This window comes from Oryx dammah, unplaced genomic scaffold, assembly GCF_014754425.2.
Source record: "Oryx dammah isolate SB20612 unplaced genomic scaffold, SCBI_Odam_1.1 HiC_scaffold_2, whole genome shotgun sequence".
Lineage (NCBI taxonomy): Eukaryota > Metazoa > Chordata > Mammalia > Artiodactyla > Bovidae > Oryx > Oryx dammah.
In genome coordinates this window covers 141,099,005-141,122,965 of record NW_024070186.1, presented here as the reverse complement: position 1 = coordinate 141,122,965, position 23,961 = coordinate 141,099,005, and the positions used below count along the sequence as shown (strand labels likewise).

The 23,961-nt window shown below is 36.3% G+C and overlaps 1 protein-coding gene across 1 annotated transcript in view; it reads right to left on the bottom strand.

The window, feature by feature from the left end:
- The window catches only part of NCAM2 (neural cell adhesion molecule 2), a 251,238-nt gene extending 229,854 nt beyond the window's left edge, over positions 1-21,384 (bottom strand). The window contains exons 1-4 of the mRNA XM_040265979.1: positions 21,381-21,384; positions 6,895-6,969; positions 2,761-2,967; positions 789-932 (exon numbers count right to left, since the gene is read on the bottom strand). Of these exons, the coding sequence (XP_040121913.1) occupies positions 789-932; positions 2,761-2,967; positions 6,895-6,969; positions 21,381-21,384 (430 nt within the window). The remainder of the gene's footprint in view (positions 1-788; positions 933-2,760; positions 2,968-6,894; positions 6,970-21,380) is intronic.
- Between the last annotated feature and the right edge of the window lie 2,577 nt (positions 21,385-23,961).

Below are 23,961 nucleotides of genomic sequence, written 5' to 3'. Positions count from 1 at the left end.
TTACAATTATCCACATGTATCTTACCATAATATTTAGAATATGTAAGTATCTTTGAAAGAACAGTGCCAGAAAAACTAAGAGGACCCATTTAGATATATTTTCAGCTTACATATAATAAGCCTGTGGGATCAAGTCTGAATTATAAAATGTAGAAATTTAATAGATCAGGATAGTTTCCTTTATTTATTCAGTATCCTTGAACTTGGGCTTTCCTCGTGCTCAAATGGAAAGGAGTCTGCCTGCAATGCAGGAGACTGCTGTTCGATTGAGGAAGATCCTCACTCAGGGAATGGCAACCCACTATCTAGTATTCTTGCCTGGCGAATTCCACGGATGGAGAAGCCTGGCAGACTACAGTCGGCGGGTCACAAAGAGTTGGACACAACTGAGTGACTACCACTTTCACATTCTTGAACTGTTTATATATACATTTTTCTTGACTAGAGCAGGGGTCAGGAAACTTTTTCTGTCATCTCCAGAAAGTAACTGTTGTGGGCCAAACCATCTGTGTCACAGTTGCTCAACTTTGTACCAAAGTAGCCATAGACCATATGTAATGATTGGGTTTGGCTGCACCTCCATAACACCTTAATAAAACACAGAGGGGTTGAATTGAGCCTAGGGCCATAGTTTGCCAACCCCTAGTTTAGAGCTCTGATGTTCCCTAAACAGTTGTTTGTTACTTGCAATGCAATTGCTATATTTACTCAAGCAGATTCAGTCTTCTTTAAAAAAAAATTGCAATATTGTTAGAACATATAACTTAGGGAGTTACCAAAATACTAACTGTCGGATATAGCGGTGACTTCCTCATTATGATATAACCAGCTGACGACAGGTGCGGGTGAGCTGCTGACTCGGCATACTACTTCTGCATTCTCTCCTTGTTTGAACTCTTGAGGAGATACCACTTCTCTGAAAGTGAGTTTTTCTGTATAAGAAAGTAAAAAAAACCAAAGAAGTATTATTGCTCATTCCCCTCAATAACATATTTCAGAATCCTTGTTTATGGATGCTGTAATAAAATAATTAGGTACATTTAGATAATTTAAAATTTTAACAGACCATCTGATTCTCCTACCCGATAAATTCCCACCTCACTGAGAATAAAGTCCAAAGTCTTTATATTGCTATACAAGGTCCTGTATAAACTGGAGTCTACCTCAAAATTTTTGATCCCGATTTTTCTTCTCTCCTCCTAATCTCTACTCCAGGGAGTTCCTTGAACCCTCCAGATTTTTTCTCACTCTTGGGCATTTGAACTCTCTTAAATTCCATCAAATTTTTGCCCAGTCTTCACATACAAAATAGGATTTTATAGCATATATATCTAGCATTTATACATTAGTTTTAGCTTCCTTTTTGTCTTCGGTTTCTACCTATTAAAATGTTAGCACCAAGTGGCCAGTGACATTTTCTGTTTTAGTCACTAATGAGTCTTTAAGAATTAGAATATTGTTTGCCACATAGTAGACATCCATAAGTGTATCAAGTGAATGCATGGGTGTGGATATTTATGCTTAATGAGCAATTTCCACAAAGGTAATTCACTGTTCTTGCTAAGAAAAAAAAAATTACCTTTACAAATAAAACACCAGGAATTTTCCTTTGTATCATTTCAATGACACTTCTTTCCAGATACTAGTCTATGAAATTATGTTTTCAATTTAGCTTTTTGTAATTTATGAAATTACTACAGCAAATGGGCATATAAAGAAGTAAAACATCCTTCTTGGAGGAGTTTAGAAACTAAGAGGAGGAGGGGGGGGAAGGTCAAATCAGGACAAATGACAACAATGTTCCAACAGATTGCTGTCATCTTAAGAGGAAGTATTGCTATGACACACTTTTGGCTCTTTTTTCAACACAGCTGTAAGGAAGACATGACTTATGCACTAGCATTGTAAAACTTTTATAGTTTTTCACTTGTATAAATGCTAACTACCACAAATTAATTGCACGGTAATATTCTAGGCACATTGTGCATGAATTAATGTAGTCCTCAAAGCAACTCTATGTATGATGTAAGTACTACTATTATACCCATTTTATAAATGGAAATTGAAAACAGAGAGGGTACCCAATTGCTCAGGACCACGGAAGTAAGTGATGGAACCTGGTTTCAAAACCAGTGAATCAGTGATCTTCAGTTTTGCTAAACATGTTAAGGATTCCTAAAAGTAGGAATGAGGAATTAATCAATTTCAAGTCATAAAATGAAGTGTAAGTGTAGAAAACCTTGTTAATGAAAACACCTGGAGCTAAGAATCTGGTGGGAAATTCTTCTTTATATGAGTTTTCAACTTTTTCTCTATCTAAATTCTGTCAACTGATCCTTCCCCAGTTCTCATTCTAGACTGGTCACTGCTATCACACAGGATATTTTCTCTAGTCATGAGCTTTTGAAGTGAAAAAAGCATTCCCAATAAGTTCTGTAACACTAAATAAACTGTTATCTATTACCTAACAGATTCTTAATGGCATCAGAAAACTAAAACATTTTCATCTCTATTATTTACCCAATAGAATTGGCTCCATCTATATATTTATAATCCACTGCAACCTTTTATCTATCTTATTTTAGAGATGTACTATGGTAAAATGTAAATAAGCTGATATCTGTAAAAATCTTATTATTACATTGTCCAGCACAAAGTTAGTTCTCAATGAGTACTAGCTTCTATTGTTAAGTGTATTTCAATTTGAATTTTTATAATAATTTATAATTTCAATCAATAAAACATAAATACATGACTTACGGTAAATTTCCAAAACGACTGTAGCTTCTTGTGTCTGTCCTTTGGCATCTGTTGCTTGGCAACGATATATCCCTGCATCTTCTATATTTGCATTGTAGATGGTTAATCTTGATCTAATACCTTCCTTTTGCACTGATACCCTCTGTGTTGAAATTATCTTCTCCCCTTGAGGATTATACCAATCTATACTCTCAGGTTCACCAATTGCTGCAGAGAGCCATAGAAAAGAAATGCTTGAAAATATGTTTCAAGTGTTTGTTTTGATATTGTCATTTACTATTATGTAACAACTTTAACAATTTAGAAAAAAAATGTAAACAGAAGACTCAAAATCTGAAAATCTTACAAAATTGAAAGTAAACACAAATGCTAGCACACATGTTCATCCTTATTTATCCAACACTGAGAATTAAATCTCATCTGAGTAAGCAAAACCCATAGGAAATGGGTTTTCCAGTATGGTATTTAAGCTATGATAAGAGTAAATTTGGGGCTTCCCAGATGGCTCAGTGCTAAAGAACCCACCTGCAATGGAGGAGTCGAGGTTCAGTGCCTGGATCCGGAAGATTCCCTGGAGAAGGGCATGGCAACCCACTCCAGTATTCTTGCCTGGAGAATCTCATGGACAGAGAAGCATGGCAAGCTACAGCCCATAGGGTTGTAAACAGTTGGACACTACTGAAGTGACTTAGCACTTACATAGTGTAAACTTTACCACAATGATCTATGGATTATTATTATTATTATAACAAGTACTGAAACTGGCTTGGCAACTGAGTCCAAATAACATTCCATTTGATAGACATGTGTGTGCCTGTTTGCGTCTGACTCTTTAAGACCCCATGGACTGTAGCCCACCAGGCTCCTCTGTCTATGGTATTTCCCGGGCAAGAATAATGGAGTGTGTTGCCATTTCCTTCTCCAGGGGGCCTTCCCAACCCAGTAACTGAACCTGCATCTCTTGTGTCTCCTGCATTGGCAGGCAGATTGTTTACCCACTGAGTCATCTCCAGTAGACATAATCTAAATTGAAACACGATTATGAACATACTTTCATCTGCTCAATTCTTTCTGATAGAGTCAGGAAATAGCACTCTCCCCGCCATACAGCAGAGCTCATAAAAATGTAAATCTTCTATAAAATAAACTTTGGCTTTTGTTAACAGAATTTTGAATTAATCTCTCAAGTTGTTAAACTTGTATAGATAAGGCCAATGACTATTTTTCAAATGAATCCCTAATCTTCTCTTTTCCCAACTGAAATGAGTAATTTCATCAGTTGATTCTAAAACTGTTAACTATTTAATCATATGATAATTAGAATGTATTGAAATGATACTTATGGTGGTAGGCAATTACAGCCAAATCATTACAGGGTAAACATTTATTTAAGTTTTCCAATTCAGAATCTAGGTTATTATCCTCTTCATAAAAGCTGAAGCTTCCCATGTTTACTTTTAGACACCAAAAGGATGTATTTCACCTAATTGCTTGTGAGATAATTTGTGGAAGCAGCATGCACTATTAACTCAAAAGTATCGGGGAAAAATGCATAAAGTTAACTAACATCTTTTGGGACCTTTTTCAAGAAAATTGTTCCCTCTCATTCTCTTTTTCCCCAAAAAATGGCTTTAGAAACAAATTATCTTTCTTCCTATATCAAATTGGATATGATGAAGAAAAAAGTATGAAAGATGTTTAGTTAAATTTTGAATGATCTTAGTTATGTTATATTCAGTTTTTCTAAATAGAACCATAAAACCATAGCAGTTACAGGGTAACTCATTTGGGGGAGGTACTTGTTTTAATTCCCTCTTCTTCCATCATGAATTGACAAAGGAATCATTTAAATGTGTATTACTTTAAATTTGAGAAATACAAAATCCTCATTTTATACAGTAAATTATATAGGATATTTCTGTGAAATATTTTGGACATTTTAATTCTTAATGATATGGAAAAAATTCATTATCATGGAGAGTTTATTCTGGATTTTCATAGCGCAATCATAATTCTTTCTTTTTTTGGCAAACCCAATAAATAGTAATTCCCAATAAAAATGTCCATGTTATATTGCTGATAATACTGGGCTAATGGGAAAATTAATAAATAGGACTAAATTTATTTTCCTAAAAAGGTAACATAAAAATTCATACATGTGACACATTTGTGCTTATTTCTGTGAGGATATGACTGAGCTCCGCTGAGTCTTGGGACCTGGGACCCTTTCACTGAAATGCTTGCACCTGAAAAAATGTCTCCTAGAGTAACAGAATACAAAGAAACTATAAGGGACTAAAAGTAACGACAAGCACGTGCAGTTGCAGCAGATTGCGAACAAGATGCATAAAGGCCAAATGACAACTGCTCCTTTTGAGGGAGCCAAAGCAGGGTACTACACATGACACCTGCATAGTGTACGACCTAGGCTACTCTCTACAGTGACCCAGAGATTCACACCTACCCTCAAACCATTTAAAGGACCAGCTCACCCCACCTCAGAGAGCAAGCAAGGAAACTGTCACTCGTTTTCATATCCTAGTGTGCAGCAGAATTCGGGATAAAGCCCTGTTTGAATTTCTCATCTGGCCTCTTACCAATTTCTATTGATTAGAGTCAAAAAACCCAGTTCCATAACATGAGCACCTTCTAGTTCAATCTGAAGACATAGTTTTAGATGTCTCAGTGCAGGAAATTTTAGAATCATATCAACATATCACCACTGTGATAGAAATATATATACAAGGGTTCTGATTTGTATAGGTTTCCCACATCTTCATTTTTAGATTTTTGCTTTACTAGTGCATTTAAGGTAAATAAGGTTTCTTTCAGGACAACAGTACAGCTCTTGGTTAATTTTCTTTATATAAAAGGAAAAAAAAAGTGCTTTATTAGTTTGCCTACTACTAAGAGCCAAACAGTAACACTGAATGACATTATTTCATATTCTTAAATTATCTGTTAATTTAATTTATGAATTATCTATAGAAGCAATACATCATATGATTTATATTATAAAGATAATGCAAATCCAAGAAAATAATACAATGGATTGTATTTTTAAGTTCATAAAGATAACACAAATCCTAGAATATAATAAAATTTGATTTTATTTTCAAATTCATTTTTTTAAACAATTTCATTTTTCTGTGATTTTGTGATATAGCTGAGCTGGATGTGTGCATGTGTGCATTTATGCATATAAAGTATGGATAAAGTTTAGAAACAAAGAGTTATATTTTTACGCCGAAGCTGTGTTGATATTAAAAAAAAGATACTGAACCAATCTCTCCCTTACTTTCTATTTTCCCATTTGCAAATATACAACAACATGTATCAACAGACCTATCAATTCAGACCTTTAAGAAGGCAAATTTATGAAGAACCATGGCCTTTATTAGAGATTCATATGAATTGATATGATTTTTAGATACTTTATTATAATTGCTTCTATTTTTATTAATTGCAATAGTGAATTACATAAGTCATGCTATTCTCAAGACAACTTTTATAATGCATTTTATGTCAGAAATACATATTTAATTCAGTTTTGAATTGCTAAATTATAATCATGAAAGAAAACAATTTTAAAATATATTAAAACCAATTTGGCACTACATGAATATTTTAAAACTTTATATATGAAGTCCTTTATGAAAATTAATATTATCTATCTAAATAGCAGTAGATTGTGTTCATTTGTGAGTTTTACAGATTGAATAAAAATTTGTTGCTTAAGTAGAACCATATAATTTCCCATAGGCATGATGATATATTTCTAAACAAAATGATTTAATTATAACATATAAATTTATTCTAATATTAATAGTTAGAGGGAAATATTTACATTTATTTAAAAGTTATCATGCATACATTATATTTTCTAAGTTATCTTCAAAATAATCTAGTTTGTTTGACAGTCAAGATTAGTAACTGGAAAGTAATAAATAAAATTCATAGTGCTTAATATGTAAAATATGCTTATTAACACTTTTCCAACCATTATAAGTCCAATGATAATATACAATTTTATTTCTAGAGAATTGATATTTTAACTATTAAATTACTCACTATATTATATAACTAACTGAAGAATGAAACAAGCTATCTGAAAATATTTGTAGAAATACATACCTGTACATGTGAAGAATTTAGATTCACCCACACTAAGCTCTACTTTGCTAAGTGAAATTGTCACTTGAAGAAGAGCTGAAAGAAAATATTTGAGTAAAATTAATTTTGCTTTTAGACATGAATGCTAAAATATTAACACATTGTGTCTATATCACATGATCTAAACAGCAATTATTTATCCTTTTATGCTTTTATTACCTGTAAAGAGAAATGAAAGTTTACAAAACACAATCTAACAAATTATACCCATTATATCATTATGCACTTTACAACCAGGGCAAATAAAAGACATATTCAAGCTCTGTTGAAATTTTGAGAAAATTCATACTCAGACAAATGTTCCATATTCACAGGCTAGGCCTTATGTGTGCTACCAGATTGGGCAACAGCTACAGAAAATTTTTGCTCAAAATTTGGAAACTTGCTTAAAAAGAGTACACCCTACACTGCTATTACAATAATTAAAACTTTAAGTTTAGTACTTTTTGACTAACTGCTAAAATATTTTCATGAAAGAAGACAAACATGTGGAAGAGAAGGGATACTACATAAAGAGAGGGGAATAAACTTTTTCCTTTTTTTTCCCCCACAAAATAAATAAGTTAATTGAAGTAACCAGAGCGATGGTAATAAAATAGAGAAGATATTCAAAAAGTTTATTGTCAGATTTGGAATAAAACATGTATGCTATCATGTAAGAAACAAATCACCAGTCTATGTTAGATACAGGATACAGGAGGCTTGGGGCTGGTGCGCGGGGATGATCCAGAGAGATGATATGGGGTGGGAGGTGGGAGGGGGGTTCAGGATTGGGAACTCATGTACACCCGTGGCTGACTGATGTCAATGTATGGCAAAACCAATACAGTATTATAAAGCAAAATAAAGTAAAAATTAAAATTAAAAAAAAAAGATATGGGTAGCAAGTAATCACATGAAAAGGGGCTTGACCTCATTAGTCATTGGGAAAATGCAAATCAAAACTACAATGAGGAACCACCAAAAAAAAAAAAAAACAACTGAATATTCTAAGATCAGAAGATAATTAAAATTATGCTTTAACATAAATTATAAGATTTATGTTTATAATAATATGTCAAGACAGTGTGACCATGCCTTAAAACACTGTTCCACCATCCTTTGCTCCCAGAAATGCATAGCTAACATTTTCAGAAAAAGAACTGACTCCAAAAATATCCTGATGCTGGGAAAGATTGAAAGATTGAAGGCAGGAGGAGAAGGGGGTGACAGAGAATAAGATGGTTGGATGGCATCACTGACTGGATGGACATGCGTTTGAACAAACTCCAGCAGTTGGTGATGGACAGGGAAGCGTGGTGTGCTGCAGTCCCTGAGGTCCCAAAGAGTCAGACACAACTGAACTGAACTGAACCTTTTCAGGAAAGTAATGGTGCTTCAAGGAAAAAAAAATAATAATAATGAAGAAAAATCTGAAAATTAAGAGTATAAGCCTACATTGGGAATTTGTGGATCAGAGTAACTGAAAGGCTCAAAGATTGCAGAGGATGGATCCAAGCTTGCTGAGAAGAGGGGATGCTACAGAACATCACCAAACACTGGACCAGAATAAGATTCACCCTTAGTGTTAAGAAGCGTATAGAATAAACTAGCCCACTGGCAAAAGGGAATGACCAGGATAGTTGGCTCTCTTGGCCTGTGTAAAGGAAAAATGTTTCCCCCTGAAGAGGTTAACCATGGTTCTACCATATCCTAGATTTGGAATTTTGAAATTGTAAATACATGTTCTTTGGGAAACCCCAAGCTGAAAATTAACTTATAAAGCTGTTTCATATATAGGGCTCACAGCTACATGGCAGAAACAAACACAAAATCCCTTCATACTCAGTCCAGACTCCAGAAGATTTTCATAAATGAACCTCTCTTCAAACTTAATTCACACTATGACATTATAAAATACATGGTGAAATAAGGTACTATGAGCACGAATTAGTTTAAATAACCTAGAGGAGAAATATATCCATGAAATTAAAAAAATAAATAAATTAGACTAAGGATGTAAGTAACATACCTATGTTGACAATGTTTAAAGAAATAAAATGTGAAATCAAAAATATGAGAAAGGAAGAAAATATTTATCAGCCAAAACTTGTCATACATGTTATTTAAACTCTTTCAAATAATTCCTTGTATATCCCATATGTGATTGATGAATCCTTTTTCTGGAAACCTCCCTGAGAAACAGGATGGGCTACATAACTCTCTTCTCTCCTGTCAGTCTTGGTCCATTTTTATTAATAATTTCATCAACACTCAGAGAGTACTTATATGATAGGTGCTCCAAAAGTGTTCTAGTAAGTCTAATATTTCAGAGAGAAACATGTTAAGAAGAACAAAGAATTAGAATAGGAAGAAAATTGGAAGAACCAAGGAAGTGTGTTAGTCATTCAGTTAAGTCTGACTCTCTGTGATCCCATGAACTGTAGCTGGCCAGGTTCCTCTGTCCATGGGATTTCCCAGGCAAGAATACTGGAGTGCCATTTCCTTCTTCAAGGGATCTTTCAGACCCAGTGGTCGAATGCAGGTACCCTGCATTGGAGGTGGGTACTCTACTGTCTGAGCCACCAGGGAAGCCCCGAATGAAGGAACAAGAGAGTATCTATTATAAACATTGTCAATTCTAGTGAGAATTGACAGAAGAAGACTTTTTCTTTGGAGAAATAACTAATCCCCAATGAGGACAATAGAATCAAACTGTAGACAAAGTCAAGGAATTTGAGATTGGCCTCTTAAGAAATTATATCTGTAGAAATGTGTAGAGTGTGAGGGGATCCACAATTCTGGACATGGGACTTTACAAACTGGGATACCTATGGATAGAGATAGAAAAAAGGTGATATGGTTGGAAGAAAGAAGGGAATTGTGATTTTTATCATTCTCTTTTCACTACTTATACTTGCTCCTTTAAGATATCATCTTATTTCATGACATCAATTTCCTTTTCTCTTTGGTTCTCCAGGCTATGCTTTCCCATAGTTGAATCTTACAATTTCTAATTCTCAACAAGCATTCAGTTGAACAGCATATTTTAATTTTAAATTCTCCATGTTCAAAATGAACACTTAACCCTTGCATCAACAATTGCTAACTGTTTACTATTCAATTTTTGGTCATCACCAATCAATTGTAAAGTCTTAGATATATAACCTCTGAAATATTACTTGTATGCATTCTTGTTTATTTCCAACACTGTTTCCCTAATGCATGCACTCACTTATTTGTAACCTGAGATATGGCCTCTAATCTGAGAGAGTGATGTATCAAATTCTGTATTTATTTTTCTGACTTATATCTCTTCAATGTTTCTCCCCATAAGAATTTCCTCAGGTTGCTGCAAGCGTACATTTCAAAAACTGTTTAATTTCACCTGCCTACTCAAAAATCTCCAAAGTGCATTTGTTTTATTCAGTTAATTAGTTATCGTGTACATTTTAATTGAAAGAAAACTATTTTTTCCAAGTTTATTTCCAACTGTTCCTTAATACTTTTGCAGCTGTAGACAACTACAATTAATCATCCTCCATTTCCCCACTGACTCACACTTCCTCACCAGTGTACTTTTGTGCAAACTATTTCCTTTGCCATCTCCCTTTCTCTAATCTCCACATGGATGACAACATTCTATCTTCAAAATAAAACTAAAGTATCAATAACTTTTCAAGATATTCTTGGATAGTTCCATTTATAACATCAACAAATAAATGCCTTTGATCCAGAGGCATGTTCACTAAACAAATGAAATGTATATTGTTGATAATGATATGTGTGTTGGATAAGATTCTTGAGAGTTCCTTGGACTGTAAGGGGATCCAACCAGTCCATCCTAAAGATCAGTCCTGGGTGTTCATTGGAAGGACTGATGTTGGAACTGAAACTCCAATGCTTTGGCCACCTCATGTGAAGAGCTAACTCATTGGAAAAGACCCTGATGCTGGGAAAGATTGAGGGCAGGAGGAGAAGGGGACGCAGAGGATGAGATGGTTGGATAGCATCACCAATTCAATGGACATGGGTTTAGGTGGACTCTGGGAGTTGGTGATGGACAAGGAGGCCTGGAGTGCTGTGGTTCATGGGGTCGCAGAGTCAGACATGATTGAGCAACTGAATTGAACTGAACTGAGTATGTGTGTTAATTGCTCAGTTGTGTCTGACTCTTGTGACCCCAAGGATTGTAGCCAGCCAGGCTCCTCTGTCCATGGGATTTTCCAAGGAAGAATATTGGAGTGGATTGCCATTTCCTCCTCCAGGGGATCTTCCCAACCCAGGGATCAAACCCCCATCTCCTGTGTCTCTTGCATTGCAGGCATATTCTTTACCCACTGAGCCATCAAGGAACTCTTCTCTACTATATTTAAATGTAAACTTCTAGAAGGGAAAGCTCATCACCCTCACTTATATTTCTCCTAAACTGATAATATATATAAATGCATGGCAGAATAATGAAAATACATTTTACCAAGAGTTTATCATACACTGGGTACAGAACACTGACAGTACTGACAATGTAAAATTTTGGAATCACTTCACCAACTTAAATTGAGTTTGAAGATATTAGAACTTTTGAGAAATGCCAATTCTTACTTAAGCAATTTCCAGTTTGATCTTTGGAGTTTACAGAAAAGACAAATCTTGAAAGACACAGCCATTTTAAAAGCCAAACACATGTAGGCATTTAAAAAGTTCTGAACAATTTTACACAGATTTGCTAATGGGTATAATAAATAACATATTCATTGCAATAAAATGAAATTAATCTTGAAATTGATTTGTTAATTTATATTAAAACACTTGGTTAATTTTCATTCTATACAAACTATCAATTCATCCATTAATCAAGACCATATTTTTATGGACATTTTGGTGACTGGGCACATTGGCTATAAATCAGGGATTAAAAGTATATAGTAAAAAGACAACACATAATTCTCTAGTTTAATAAATTTCCGAAAGGCTGAAAGTGAAAGTGAAGTTGCTCAGTCGTGTCCAACTCTTTGCGACCCCATGGACTGTAGCCCACCAGGCTCCTCCATCCATGGGATTCTCCAGGCAAGAATATTGGAGTGGGTTGCTGTTTCCTTCTCCAGGGGATCTTCCTGACCCAGGGATCGAACCCAGGTCCACCACATTGCAGGCAGATGCTTTAACCTCTGAGCCACCAGGGAAGCCCGAAAGGCTAGATTTACTCTAATTGACCCCCACAGATACATTAAAACATGGGCAGATTAGGAAAAAACTTGAAGAACTAAAATTTAAGGTCATGCCTTAATCATTGCTCTAGATATTCAACATCATTTTTGGTGACCATTCATGACCTATGGTTACCTCCCCAGAGGAAGATGCAAACGGTACAAAATGACCTTCCCTAGAGTCTTTGCACCTGAATGCCAGAAGAAAATGAAATAATCTTCTAATGACAATGTTGTGTTCAGAGAAAACTGGTCAGGATTGATATATTTATATCTATCCAGTTAACTTCACCTTCATTTCTGATATTTCAATTTAGGCACTAAAAATAAACAAATAATGAGAGTTGATAGTGAAACGGGGCCTTTACGTCATTCAGAAAAAAAAAACTAAATATTTGAAATTAAAATATTTGTTTAGGTTTGAGTGGAATTTGAGTAATAAAATGGCATTCACTGATGCTGAAAAATCCAATCTGGATATTTTACTCTTCTTATATATTGGGAATAGGTGTAATACCTTTGAAGAAATTGAGAAAGGTATAATGTTACATAGATTGATTCACTTGATATAAGCAACATTATTGATTAAAAGATAGAATTACTTAAAAGCCAAATAATCAATCATAATTTTGTATTAAAATTTGTATTGGATAGTCAAAATGCCAGTGTTCACATGAGAGTCTCATTTAAAGTAAGAAAACATTTTACAATCATAGCCTGAAGAATGCATTCATGACAAATATGTCTTTTTTGAACTACCCTCAAATAAAGAAATGCAGTACTATCTTAAATGTAGAATTGGGTAAACTAGAAATTATTTGCCAAAATCAGTAAGTATTTATTGAATACATGCATTTTGAAAATCACTCTTTTAAGATGCTATGGTACATAAAATAATGTCATAGTTTCTAACGTCAAAGTATTTCTACTTTATTTGGTAAGGCAAAAACACTACATAAAAGGAAGAATGATAAAACAAGATGATGTGTATCAATTATGGCCATTATGACATTTATGGTCAAGAGGATGCATAGGACAATAAAATTTGGGGGGAAAAGCTGGAGTAGATATTGTAATAGAAGGACAGAAAGAGGATAGCCACTCCAAGTAAGAAATACATGTTGGTGGACATTCCAGTTAAGGCAAAAATGTTCAAGGGATATTCAGGGAATAATTGCTGCTGTTGTTCAGTTGCTAAGTTGTGTCCCACTCTTTGCTACCCCATGGACTGCAGCATACCAGGCTTCCCTGTCCTTCACTACTTCCTGGAGTTTGTTCAAATTCATTTCCATTGTGTTGGAGACGCTATCCAACCATCTCATCTTCTGTTGCCTCTTCCTCCTCTTTCCCTAAACCTTTCCAAGCATCAGTGTCTTTCCAAATAGTCTATCAATATAGATGAAGTTGATCTCATGTAGAATTATGGTCATATATTATAATTGGAGAAATAGTTTTTAAAGTACATTGGAGGATCTCAAAAGTTATGGTAAAATTTCTGGATTTATATTTTTTGTCATTATTTGTAAATAGAAACAAAATTGGCATTTAGTAAAAATTAGAAGATAGAATAATTGACAACTGAATTTCAGGGAAAAGCACTTTAGGGTATATTATGATGAATATTGGGTTGGCTGTTGGCAAAGAACATAGAAAGGTAGGAAAGGATGTAACAACAACAAAGAAATCAAAATAAGAATTACCTCTCAATCAACTAGAACATTACTGAATATGGAAAAAAGTAAAAATGTTAAGGTTTTCTACTTCAGTGAAGCAAGCATCAACAACATAAAAAAGAATTTCAGGAGAAGAACTAATGGAGGGGAAAATATGGAGAAATAATTTTTATCATAAATGAAAATTACTCCTCAAAAGAGAACCTAGACAACATTTTAGCAAAAATTAATGTTACCATAACAAAGTTTAAGTTAATATTTGCAATTTAAGTAAGCATGCATATTAAATAGCAGATATTCAAAGGAAATTTTCTTAATTTACAGAAGTAAAATATAATGAAGTCATTGGCATTTCTAAGATCCATCAAGGGACCAAGAGAGCCTGTTGCAATTTGATACAATATTTAACAGTGACATTTAAATGGCCAGTTTATCATCTGCTGAAATTTTAAAACTGACAATTTAATTACTCTCCCCCATGCCTGACACCAAGCACAGTTGGATTCACTCAAAATTCTAACAGAGAGGCACAGATAACTTAAGGCACTGATTTATCTTAGTAGGATGACTTGTATCATTTTTCAAGCAAGCAATTTTCTCCCCAAGCTTTCACATCAAGGGGCTTCCCTCATAGCTCAATTGGTAAAGAATCTGCCTGCAATGCAGGATACCCCAGTTCAATTCCTGGATTGGGAAGATCCACTGGAGAAGGAATAGGCTATCCACTCCAGTATTCTTGTGCTTCCCTTGTGGCTCAGCTGGTAAGAATCCACCTGCAGTGTTGGAAACCTGGGTTCAGTCCCTGGTTTGGGAAGATCCCCTGGAAAAGGGAAAGGCTACTCACTCCAGTATTCTGGCCTGGAGAATCAATAGTCCATGGAATAGCAAAGAGTCAGACACGACTGAGCGACTTTCACTTTAACTTTCCACATCAAGGGAGTTAACAGAACTAAAATATCTAATAACTATACAATCTTTCAAAGGGTCTTATTCTTATAATTTAAAAGAAGGAACATTAAAATTATTGATTAAATCAAATGAATATGATTTCCTCATTTTTTCATTAAAAACATTTTTAAATTGTATCCACTTCTAGCATTATGCCTGTAACTATTATTCACTTTTTATTATTGAATTTTCATGTCAATATATTAAAGCCATCTATGTATGATCTTGTTGATTCACTTAAATCGCTACAATGTTTGTGAAAACTCAGAACTTTTGGAACACTTAAAAGAGAAATATTCTATCATCAAACATTTTAGGAATTTTGATGGCTGTGAACATTTGATCAAAACTATACTAAGACAAAGGTAAACACTTTAGTATAATTCCTTTCCATCACTGTGCTTTTTTCATATTTGAGCTCAACTGTCTTCAATATTCCTATATTAATTTAGGAAAATAAATATCTCGGTTGTTAGATCATGTGAGTCTTTTTAAGAGCAACTGGTCAACCTGCTTAATGACTCTTTTTCTATTGACTTCTTCCTGTTAAGCTATAGACACTACATTTTTCATTCTAAAAAAAAATAATAATAATAATAAATGAAAAAAATAAAATCAGACAGTCAAACAATATAAAAAGAAAGCCCTTCTTGTCTCTCAGATTACTATGGTATGTTCTACTTTGTTTCATTACATTAATTTTCCAAGAAAGGGAAAAAAGAAAAGAAAATAAAGAAAAACAATCAAGGTCCCCATTCTTTATTTTAAGACAAGTTACTTTTTACTTTATATTCAACTAATAAGCTTGCTGTTCCTAAGGTCAACCACGAACTTCTAATTTTCAAATCCAATAACAATTTTCAGATTTCATTTTTTATTTGATTTAATAAAGGATGAGATACTGCTATGTGTTTTTTTTTTTTTTTTCTTCTTCTGTCCTCTTCTTTGATTCCTTATTCTTGGCTCACTTTACTGATTATGGTACTTCTATTTCAGTCTTTTTGGTTATTACACTGCTTTTTACCATATATGCCTTAAATATTTGGTTTCTTATCTCTTTCTTATTTTATTTTCTTGGAATTCTGTATACCTTCTTCAACTGTGAGTATATTGCTTACTATGTTTGGAACACTAGTTTAAGCAGTGTACCTAAAATACCCCATTTAATCCTTAAACAGTTCTATTAAGTTGATATTTCATTTCTATTATAAAGTTGAGGCAAAGGATGATGACACAGCTTACTAAAGGTCACTCATCCAATATATATGGTGAAGTCAATTTGAATCCAATGTCTGTGATTTTAACTACTTCCTATACCTTTCATATATTTAAAAAAAATGTCCAGTATAATTGAGTCTATTATAAGCCCTCAAACAAATATCAGCTTCTTATCTCCCACCATTCTGTCTTCTATATATTGATTATAGATAAAATTTGTATGTATATGTATTATTTCCCTATTATCAATTTTAAGGTATAGAAACACATTTGCTACTAACTATTATACTTATTTACTTAAAAAAATATTTATCAAAGGCAGCATTTTAATTTCAGGATATGCTGTCTTAGCTCATACATTATCTCTACTGTAAGTTTTGCTATTTTTATCTACTGAATCTATCTACCGAAGACTCTCAAGAGTCTTCTCCAACACCACAGTTCTAAAGAATTGATGCTTTTGAACTGTGATGTTGGAGAAGACTCTTAAGCATCCCTTGGACTGCAAGGAGATCCAACCAGTCTACCTAAAGGAGCTCAGTCCTGAGTGTTCATTGGAAGGGCTGATGTTGAAGCTGAAACTCCAATACTTTGGCCACCTGATGCGAAGAGCTGACTCATTGGAAAAGACCCTGATGCTGGGAAAGACTGAGGGCAGGAGGAGAAGGGGACGACGGAGGACGAGATGGTTGGATGGCATCACTGACTCAATGGACATGGGTTTGCGTAGACTCCGGCAGTTGGTGATGGACAGCGAGGCCTGGTGTGTTGCAGTTCATGGGGTCATAAAGAGTTGGACACGACTGAGTCACTGAACTGAACTGAACTATAAGTTTTGCTATTTTTATCTACTGAATCTATTTTGCCAGAAAAAAAGAAAACAAACAAACAATAAAATAGAGATATCCAAGGTTCTCTTATCCTTGTCTCTCATTAACAGAAAATTGAACAAGTTCAACTCACTCTTCCTTTAATTATCTCCCAAATCTGCTTCTGTTTTGCATCCTCACTGCCTTAGTTTTAATGTCTCACCACTGCTAGCTTAGTCTAGTGAGTGGTCTGCGGCTACATTCCACATTGCAATGGTTGTTTTTATTTGATTCTGGTCCCATCCCTGAAAATCCTGATTCAGTATATCTGGTGTAGGGCCTAAGATTTTCTATTTTAAGTAGCTTCCATGTGCTTACCACTGTTATGTCGAATGTACGTCCTAGTCCAAAACCACTGACCTCAATTAGGAACTTGCTTATAATATAGGATATTCAATTTTATCCCATACTGAATGAATCATAATCTATAAAATGAGAAAACTGTTCCATGTGTACATTAAGATGTGGTCAATACTGGATTGTGAAAATCCAACATGTTTAATCTTCCTGTTGAGTAGGATAAAATCCAAATTCTTTCACACTTGTCATGTAAGTTATTTAACAAGCTGAACATGATCTAATTTTATTCAATTTTATTTTCTGACAGTTTCCAAGTACGGGATCAAAACCAAATCAAAACAAAACACACACAATAGGCAACTATCAAGAAATTTTGTCAATAGGGTCTATTTTCCTATTCATATATTTCTTTCTGAGTTGTTCTTATTCAAAAGAGCCCTTCTTCTTTGTAATTGTAACAGTGCAATCTTACTACTTTCCATCCAACCTTATTTGACTGCTCCTCCAGGAGCAAATCAAACTTTTCATTGCCTGCTCAAATCCTATAGTATTTCCTCTTAGAGCACCTAAGATATTATACTGGAATGTATGAATAAGAATTTTATAATTATTAGTAAGTATAAATTCTTCATATGCAATTATATAAATATAACTTGAACAAGAGACTATAAAAACATTATATTCCCTTATAACAAAGACATTATATTCCTTTATTCAAGTTAACGTATTGCTATTTTATTTAAAATGAATGTAAAACGAAGGAAGGCTGCGGTGAGTTTCTATACCATTCATCAGTAGCAATTAACATAAACTCAATATTTTTTCATACATCTATTTCTTCACTGGACTATACGTCCCAAGAGAAATTCATTACAATTACTGGGAAATAACAGTAGAAACTGTGTAATGAAGTCTAACTTTTTTTCTTTGTGTTCTAGTCTAGTTTCACCTGCACATAGGATGCCCTTTGTAGAGGTCATGCACCTGGCACTTCAGATAGGAATTCCCTGTGTGAAGCTTCTGCACCCAACACTTTAGCTTCCATGATCCTGTGCAGAAACGTTGCCCCCAACACTTTGATCTAGAATGCCCTGAGCAACATAGGTGTGCCCAATAGACAAGAACACCACTCTTCTCCCCTAATGACAAGAATCCTACAAAGCATCCCTGCCAATGAACTTTTGGGAAGAGTGTATACCCTAAAGCAGGAATCCCCAACCCACTGGTCCACAGCCTTTTAGGAACCAAGGCACACAGCAGGAACTGACTGGTGTGGACATAAGTAAAGCTTCATCTGCCACTCTCCATCACTCCCCCATGGCTCACACTACTGCCTGAACCACACACCTACCATCGGTGAAAAAATTATCTTCCTTGAGACCGGTCCCTGGAGCCAAAAAATATTAGGAAACTCTGCTCTAGAGCAGGAGCTCATACATCTGTATTTTCTGATCAAAGAATAAAGCTTCCTTTTGCTTCTGAACAAAACTTGGTCTCTTCTATTTGCAGAAGCAACATCAGGAAGAAGGAACTCTTGCTGGGGACAACTCATTGGAGGTTTGGGGGAGAGGAATGGTAACAAATTTTTGATGACCCAGGTGGGACTGACTGTGGCTCTTCTCCCTGCACCCACCCTCTAGACTCCAGACATGCTCAGGCCTCAGAGGGAGGATGGCTAAGGCTTTGGCACTTGGATGCCTCCTATTTTGGTCACTGAAGAATACATTAATAGTTCAGTGCTGGTTCCAAATTTCCCAAACCAGCAATCTTACTTGTGTCAAATCCTATAGCATTTCCATGCCAACAAATCACTCTAACTCTTCCCTCAGTAGTTAGATTTCTAAATTATATCATTTTACATTCAGAACTGCAATGTCAAAGACAAAAGAAATGGGATGACATTCCTTGTCTAGGTTTTTATGCCTTCTTATATCAGAACACAGGCCTTGAGAAGGGACATGGTCTCCCCTCCATTGAGATGATAGCTAAGGAGACTAAGCTTCTACCAGTCCTTGACCTGCTCCCTTTCTGGTATGAAGGGAGTTCCTTTCATAGCAGCCCCCTTCCCCCAGAATGCAGTCCAGAAAGTAAATGAAGTGGGAATAATTACCAGCCAGTGTCCAACAACCTATGGAAAATATTCCCTTTAAGGTAGGTCCCTGATAGAGAAGGGCTCATCCACATAGCTATCTCATTTACCACTTCTGATTTGTATACCCAGAAAAGTCATATTGAGGTGTTGAAGGAAGAAAAGTGTATCTGCATCTGATTAGAGGAAACTTGCATACCCATGACCCCACCTGGGCTGAGATTCAGAGCCTCCTAAACGCACTCCTAACAGGGGAAGAAAAGGTCATAACATTTTGAAAAGCCCAAGGGGAAACAGACAAAGAGAACAGAAACAATGAAGGCCATGCTATTTACAGACCAGAGAATCAAGCAGTCCCAGATAACAAACCCAACTGGGACCACCTAGACAATGGATAAAGGGGTAGAAGATAGAGGTTGGCCCATTACAAAGACACTGTCTAAAGGGAATCTAGGCAGCAGGGAAAAAAACTTACTAATCGGAAAAAGAAAAAGGAAATCAATCAGGAGCCAATGGAAAACCCTTCAGTATTCCTAGAAAGCTCAAGAAATGCCTCTGAATCTATACTACTGACCCTTAGTAATTGGAAAGGAATATAATCCTGAAGTCCTATGTTATTTCCAAAATATTAAAGACAAACTTCAGAAACGAAATACAATCAGGCACTCCTATCTTTTGCCTGGTGGAGGTCACCTACCAAGTGTTTAACAGCTGAGATATAGAGGAGAAAAAGTCAGAGGATAAAAATTAAAGGCAAGCCTGCCTACTGGCAGTTGATGGTTGGCACGGGAATCTGAACTAACCACCCACAGAGACTCTCATCTACAGTGAGGGACCCTCAATTCCCATCAAGGAATAGACAGTCACGGAAACTAGGACCCAATCAGACTGTCACATGTAAACAAGAGGGACACTGAAAGGAAGAATTCCCTCATCACCCCCAAAGGGGGATGGAAACAGCAGATTCTAGCCACTAAACTTAAAGTCATATGTACCATATGCTCAGTCATTTCTGGCTCTTTGTGACCCCCATGGACTGTCACCTGCCAGGATCCTCTGTCCACTGAATTTTCCAGGCAAGAATACTGTAGTGGATTGCCATTTCCTACTTCAGGGAATTTTCCCTACGAGTGATCAAACCAGAGTCTCCTGGATCTCCTGCATTGCAGGTGGATTCTTTACCTGCTGAACCATGAGAGAAGCCCCAAAGTCAGATGGTCCTCAAAGTCAGATAGTCCAAATAGATGGAGAAAAACTGGACCAAGGGGCTCCTGAGTTAGCACTCCAACTGACCCCCCAAAGAGCCCAGAATGACATTGGACATAGGGAGAAAACCTGTCAAATTCTTGGTCAACTTAGTCAACACTGGTGCCACTTATTTGGTTATGAACAACAGATCAGACAAACTCTGTCACAAGCATTGTGAGCCATTAGGAAGCAAATTAGATGAACACATTCTCACCCATTCCTTCCCACATGTTCCCTAATGCCCTATACCCCTGCTAGAAGGGATATATTATGTAAATTGGAAGCTAATATTCACCTATTGGGAGATAAACTAAAGATTGGTGTTCCCCTAGACATGGAACACAAGATGATAACGTTAATGGCTGAGGATAAACCTCCCAGGACAAAGCAAGTTGATCTCACAGGAGTAAATCCCAAAGTCTGTGTCTAGGGATGGGTAGGAAGAACTATGGAAGCTCTTGTGATAGTCCATGGAGTATCTCTATGATAGTCTATTTAAAACCTGGACATATGACCCAAGAGAAAACAGTACACTGTCCATTGAGAGGCTTTACTGATCACTGCCCCTGTTATACAGGGCCTAATTAATTGACCAGGGTCTTATTAGACCATGCCAATCATCCAAGAAAACCCTCATTTGCCCCACAGAAAAACTTGATGGGGTATACTGGATGATACTGAACCACAGGGCAGTCAATTAAGCTACCAAAATATACATTCAATAGTTCCCAATCATTATACCCTGCTGGCCACTCTACTGTCCACCAGGACCTGGTGTTCTGTTTTAAATTTCAAATATGGCTTCTTCTATAGTTAATTAACAATACTGTTGCAAAGTCCTGCCACAAAGGTTCAAAAACTCACTGTCTTTGAGGAAAGTTTTAGCTAAAGATGACCTAAAACTGAGTTCCCTCACCCATTATGTAGATGAAATTATGACCATCAATCTCACTATGGAGATCTCTGACAAAAATGCTGTAACTTCTCTGAACCACCTAGCTAATGAAGGATATAGGGTGGCCAAGAATAAGACCCAAACACTACAAACTAGGATGATCCATGAAGGTTTCATTTTCACAGAAGGTCAGAGAAGCCTAACCCAAGAAAGGAATACCTTTTCAGGCTCACACCTCCTAAAGCTAGCAGACAGGATTTCCAGGGGATGGCTGAGTTTTGACACATCTGGAACCCTAACTATGATCTAATAGTTAGGTCTCTATAGGAAAAGTTGAAAGGAAAGGGTGATGATCTTTTTTGAATGAAATTCCAAATGTGAAAGGACCTTACAAGAATTTTTTTTTTTAAAGCCATTATTTCAGTTATTCTGCAGATCAAAACTAAAATGAGGTATCATTTCACATTTGTCAGGATGACCATCATCAAAAAGATCTACAAACAATAAATGCTGGAGAGGGTGTGGAGAAAAGGGAACCCCCTTGCACTGTGGATAGGAATTTAAATTGATCCAACCACTATGGAGAACATTATGGAGCTTCCTTACAAAAACTAAGAATTAAACTATCATATGACCCAGCAACCCCAACTCCTGGGCAAATATCCTGAGAAAATCACAGTTAAAAAAGAAACATGTATCCCAATGTTCAGTGCAGCACTATTTACTATAGCTAGGACATAGAATCAACATAGATATCCATTGACAGATGAACAGATAAATAAGATGTGGTACATATATACCATTACTCAGACATAAAAAGGAAGGAAATTGGGTCATTTGTAGTGATGTGGATAAACCCAGTATCTGTCATACAGAGTGAAGTAGGTCAAAAAGACAATAACAAACATCATGCATATTAATACCTGTATTTGAAATTTAGAAAAATGGTACTTGTGAAACTATTTGCAGGACAGGAACAGAGATGGAGAGAATGGACCTGTGGACATGGCAGAAAGGAAAGGGAGCAGCGTCGACATATATACACTATGTTTAAAATAGGTAGCTAGTCAGAAGTTGCTATATAGTACAGGCTACTCAGTCAGTGCTCTGTGAGAATCTAAGGAGTGGGGTGGGTGTGGGGTGGGAAGGAGGCTCAAGAGGGAAGGGATATATATACACATATAGCAGATTCACATTGTTATTTGGGAGAAATTAATATAACATTGTAAAGCAATTATACTCCAATTAAAAAAAAAATTAAAAGCCACTACTTCAGTTCCCTTCCCTGGCCTTCCATATTTAGCTTAATCCTTTGACCAAAAAATCACCAAAATGTGACCAGGAAGACAGAGCCCCAGCAGTGAACCTCCACGTCAGGGCACTCTTCTCTATAGGCAAAGATCACAAATATATTCATTTTTAGGGGGAAAAAATGGCATCTGATCAGTACTCTAGCTAATAATTGGCCCATGCACCCTAAATTGTCTGATGAACTTTGTCTCCAAAAAGTTAAACAAATGGTGGTTGCTCATTTAGGGTTACACAGAGTCGGACACAACTTAAGTGACTTAGCAGCAGCAGTAGCAGCAGAAATACAAACATCTAGGGCTGAGGTCTGCTGACAATGAAACCATCAAATGGCACCTGGGGAGAAATTCCTTTCCTATACCTGGTGTTATAACGACCCCTGAAGTCAACAGGGAACAGTTACAGAAGAGGAACTTTCATCCCTTAAGAATGAGGAACAGGACAAAAGACAGAAGGGATCTGTTCATGGAAAAGCCCATTAACAATTCCCAGAGAATAAAAACAGAATCTGGGTAATAAAATCAAGTCTAATCTTTCTCTCTCTCTCTCTCTCTCTCTTTTTTTTTTTTTTTTCTTTGTGCTTAGTCATAGTTTCTCTTGCTTGTAGTGCCTTGCATGCAGAAGCCTCGGCCCTCGCCTTTCAGACCAGAGTTCTTTCTGCTATAAAGACTGACGTCTCAGCTCAGGAACCAGATTTAAAACCTGCGCAGGACTTTCAACCCAAGATGGCGGCAGCGGGTTTTGTATAAGGACTCTGTGCCTGGCACTGTGATCTGGGGCCTGAGCTGTCCACAGCTGGACTGGCCTCTGGAGATTTCCAGCCCCTCCCCTCACTGGTGAGATCTCTACAAAGCAGCCCCACCGGCAGCCTGTGGGGAGAGCCAGTGCTCCAGTGTGCTAAGTGCTTGCCAAGTCACTTCAGTAGTGTCTGACTCTATGCAACCCTATGCACCAGAGCCCACCAGGCTCCTCTGTCTATGGGATTGTCCCAGCAAGAATTCCGGAGTGGATTGCCATGCCCTCCTCCAGGGGTCCAACCTGTGTCTCTTAGGTCTCCTGCACTGGCAGGAAGCTTCTTTACCACTGGTTCGACGCGGGAAGCCCCAATGCTCTAAAGCAGGTATCTAATGTCTGATGCTCTGAAGTGGAGCTGATGTCATAACAACAGAAATAGAGTGCACAGTAAATGTAATGCACTTGAGTCACCCTGAATACATACCCCTCGACCCTGTCTATGGAAAAATTTCCTTCCACAAAATCAGCCCTTGGTGCCAATAAGATTGGGGACAGCTTC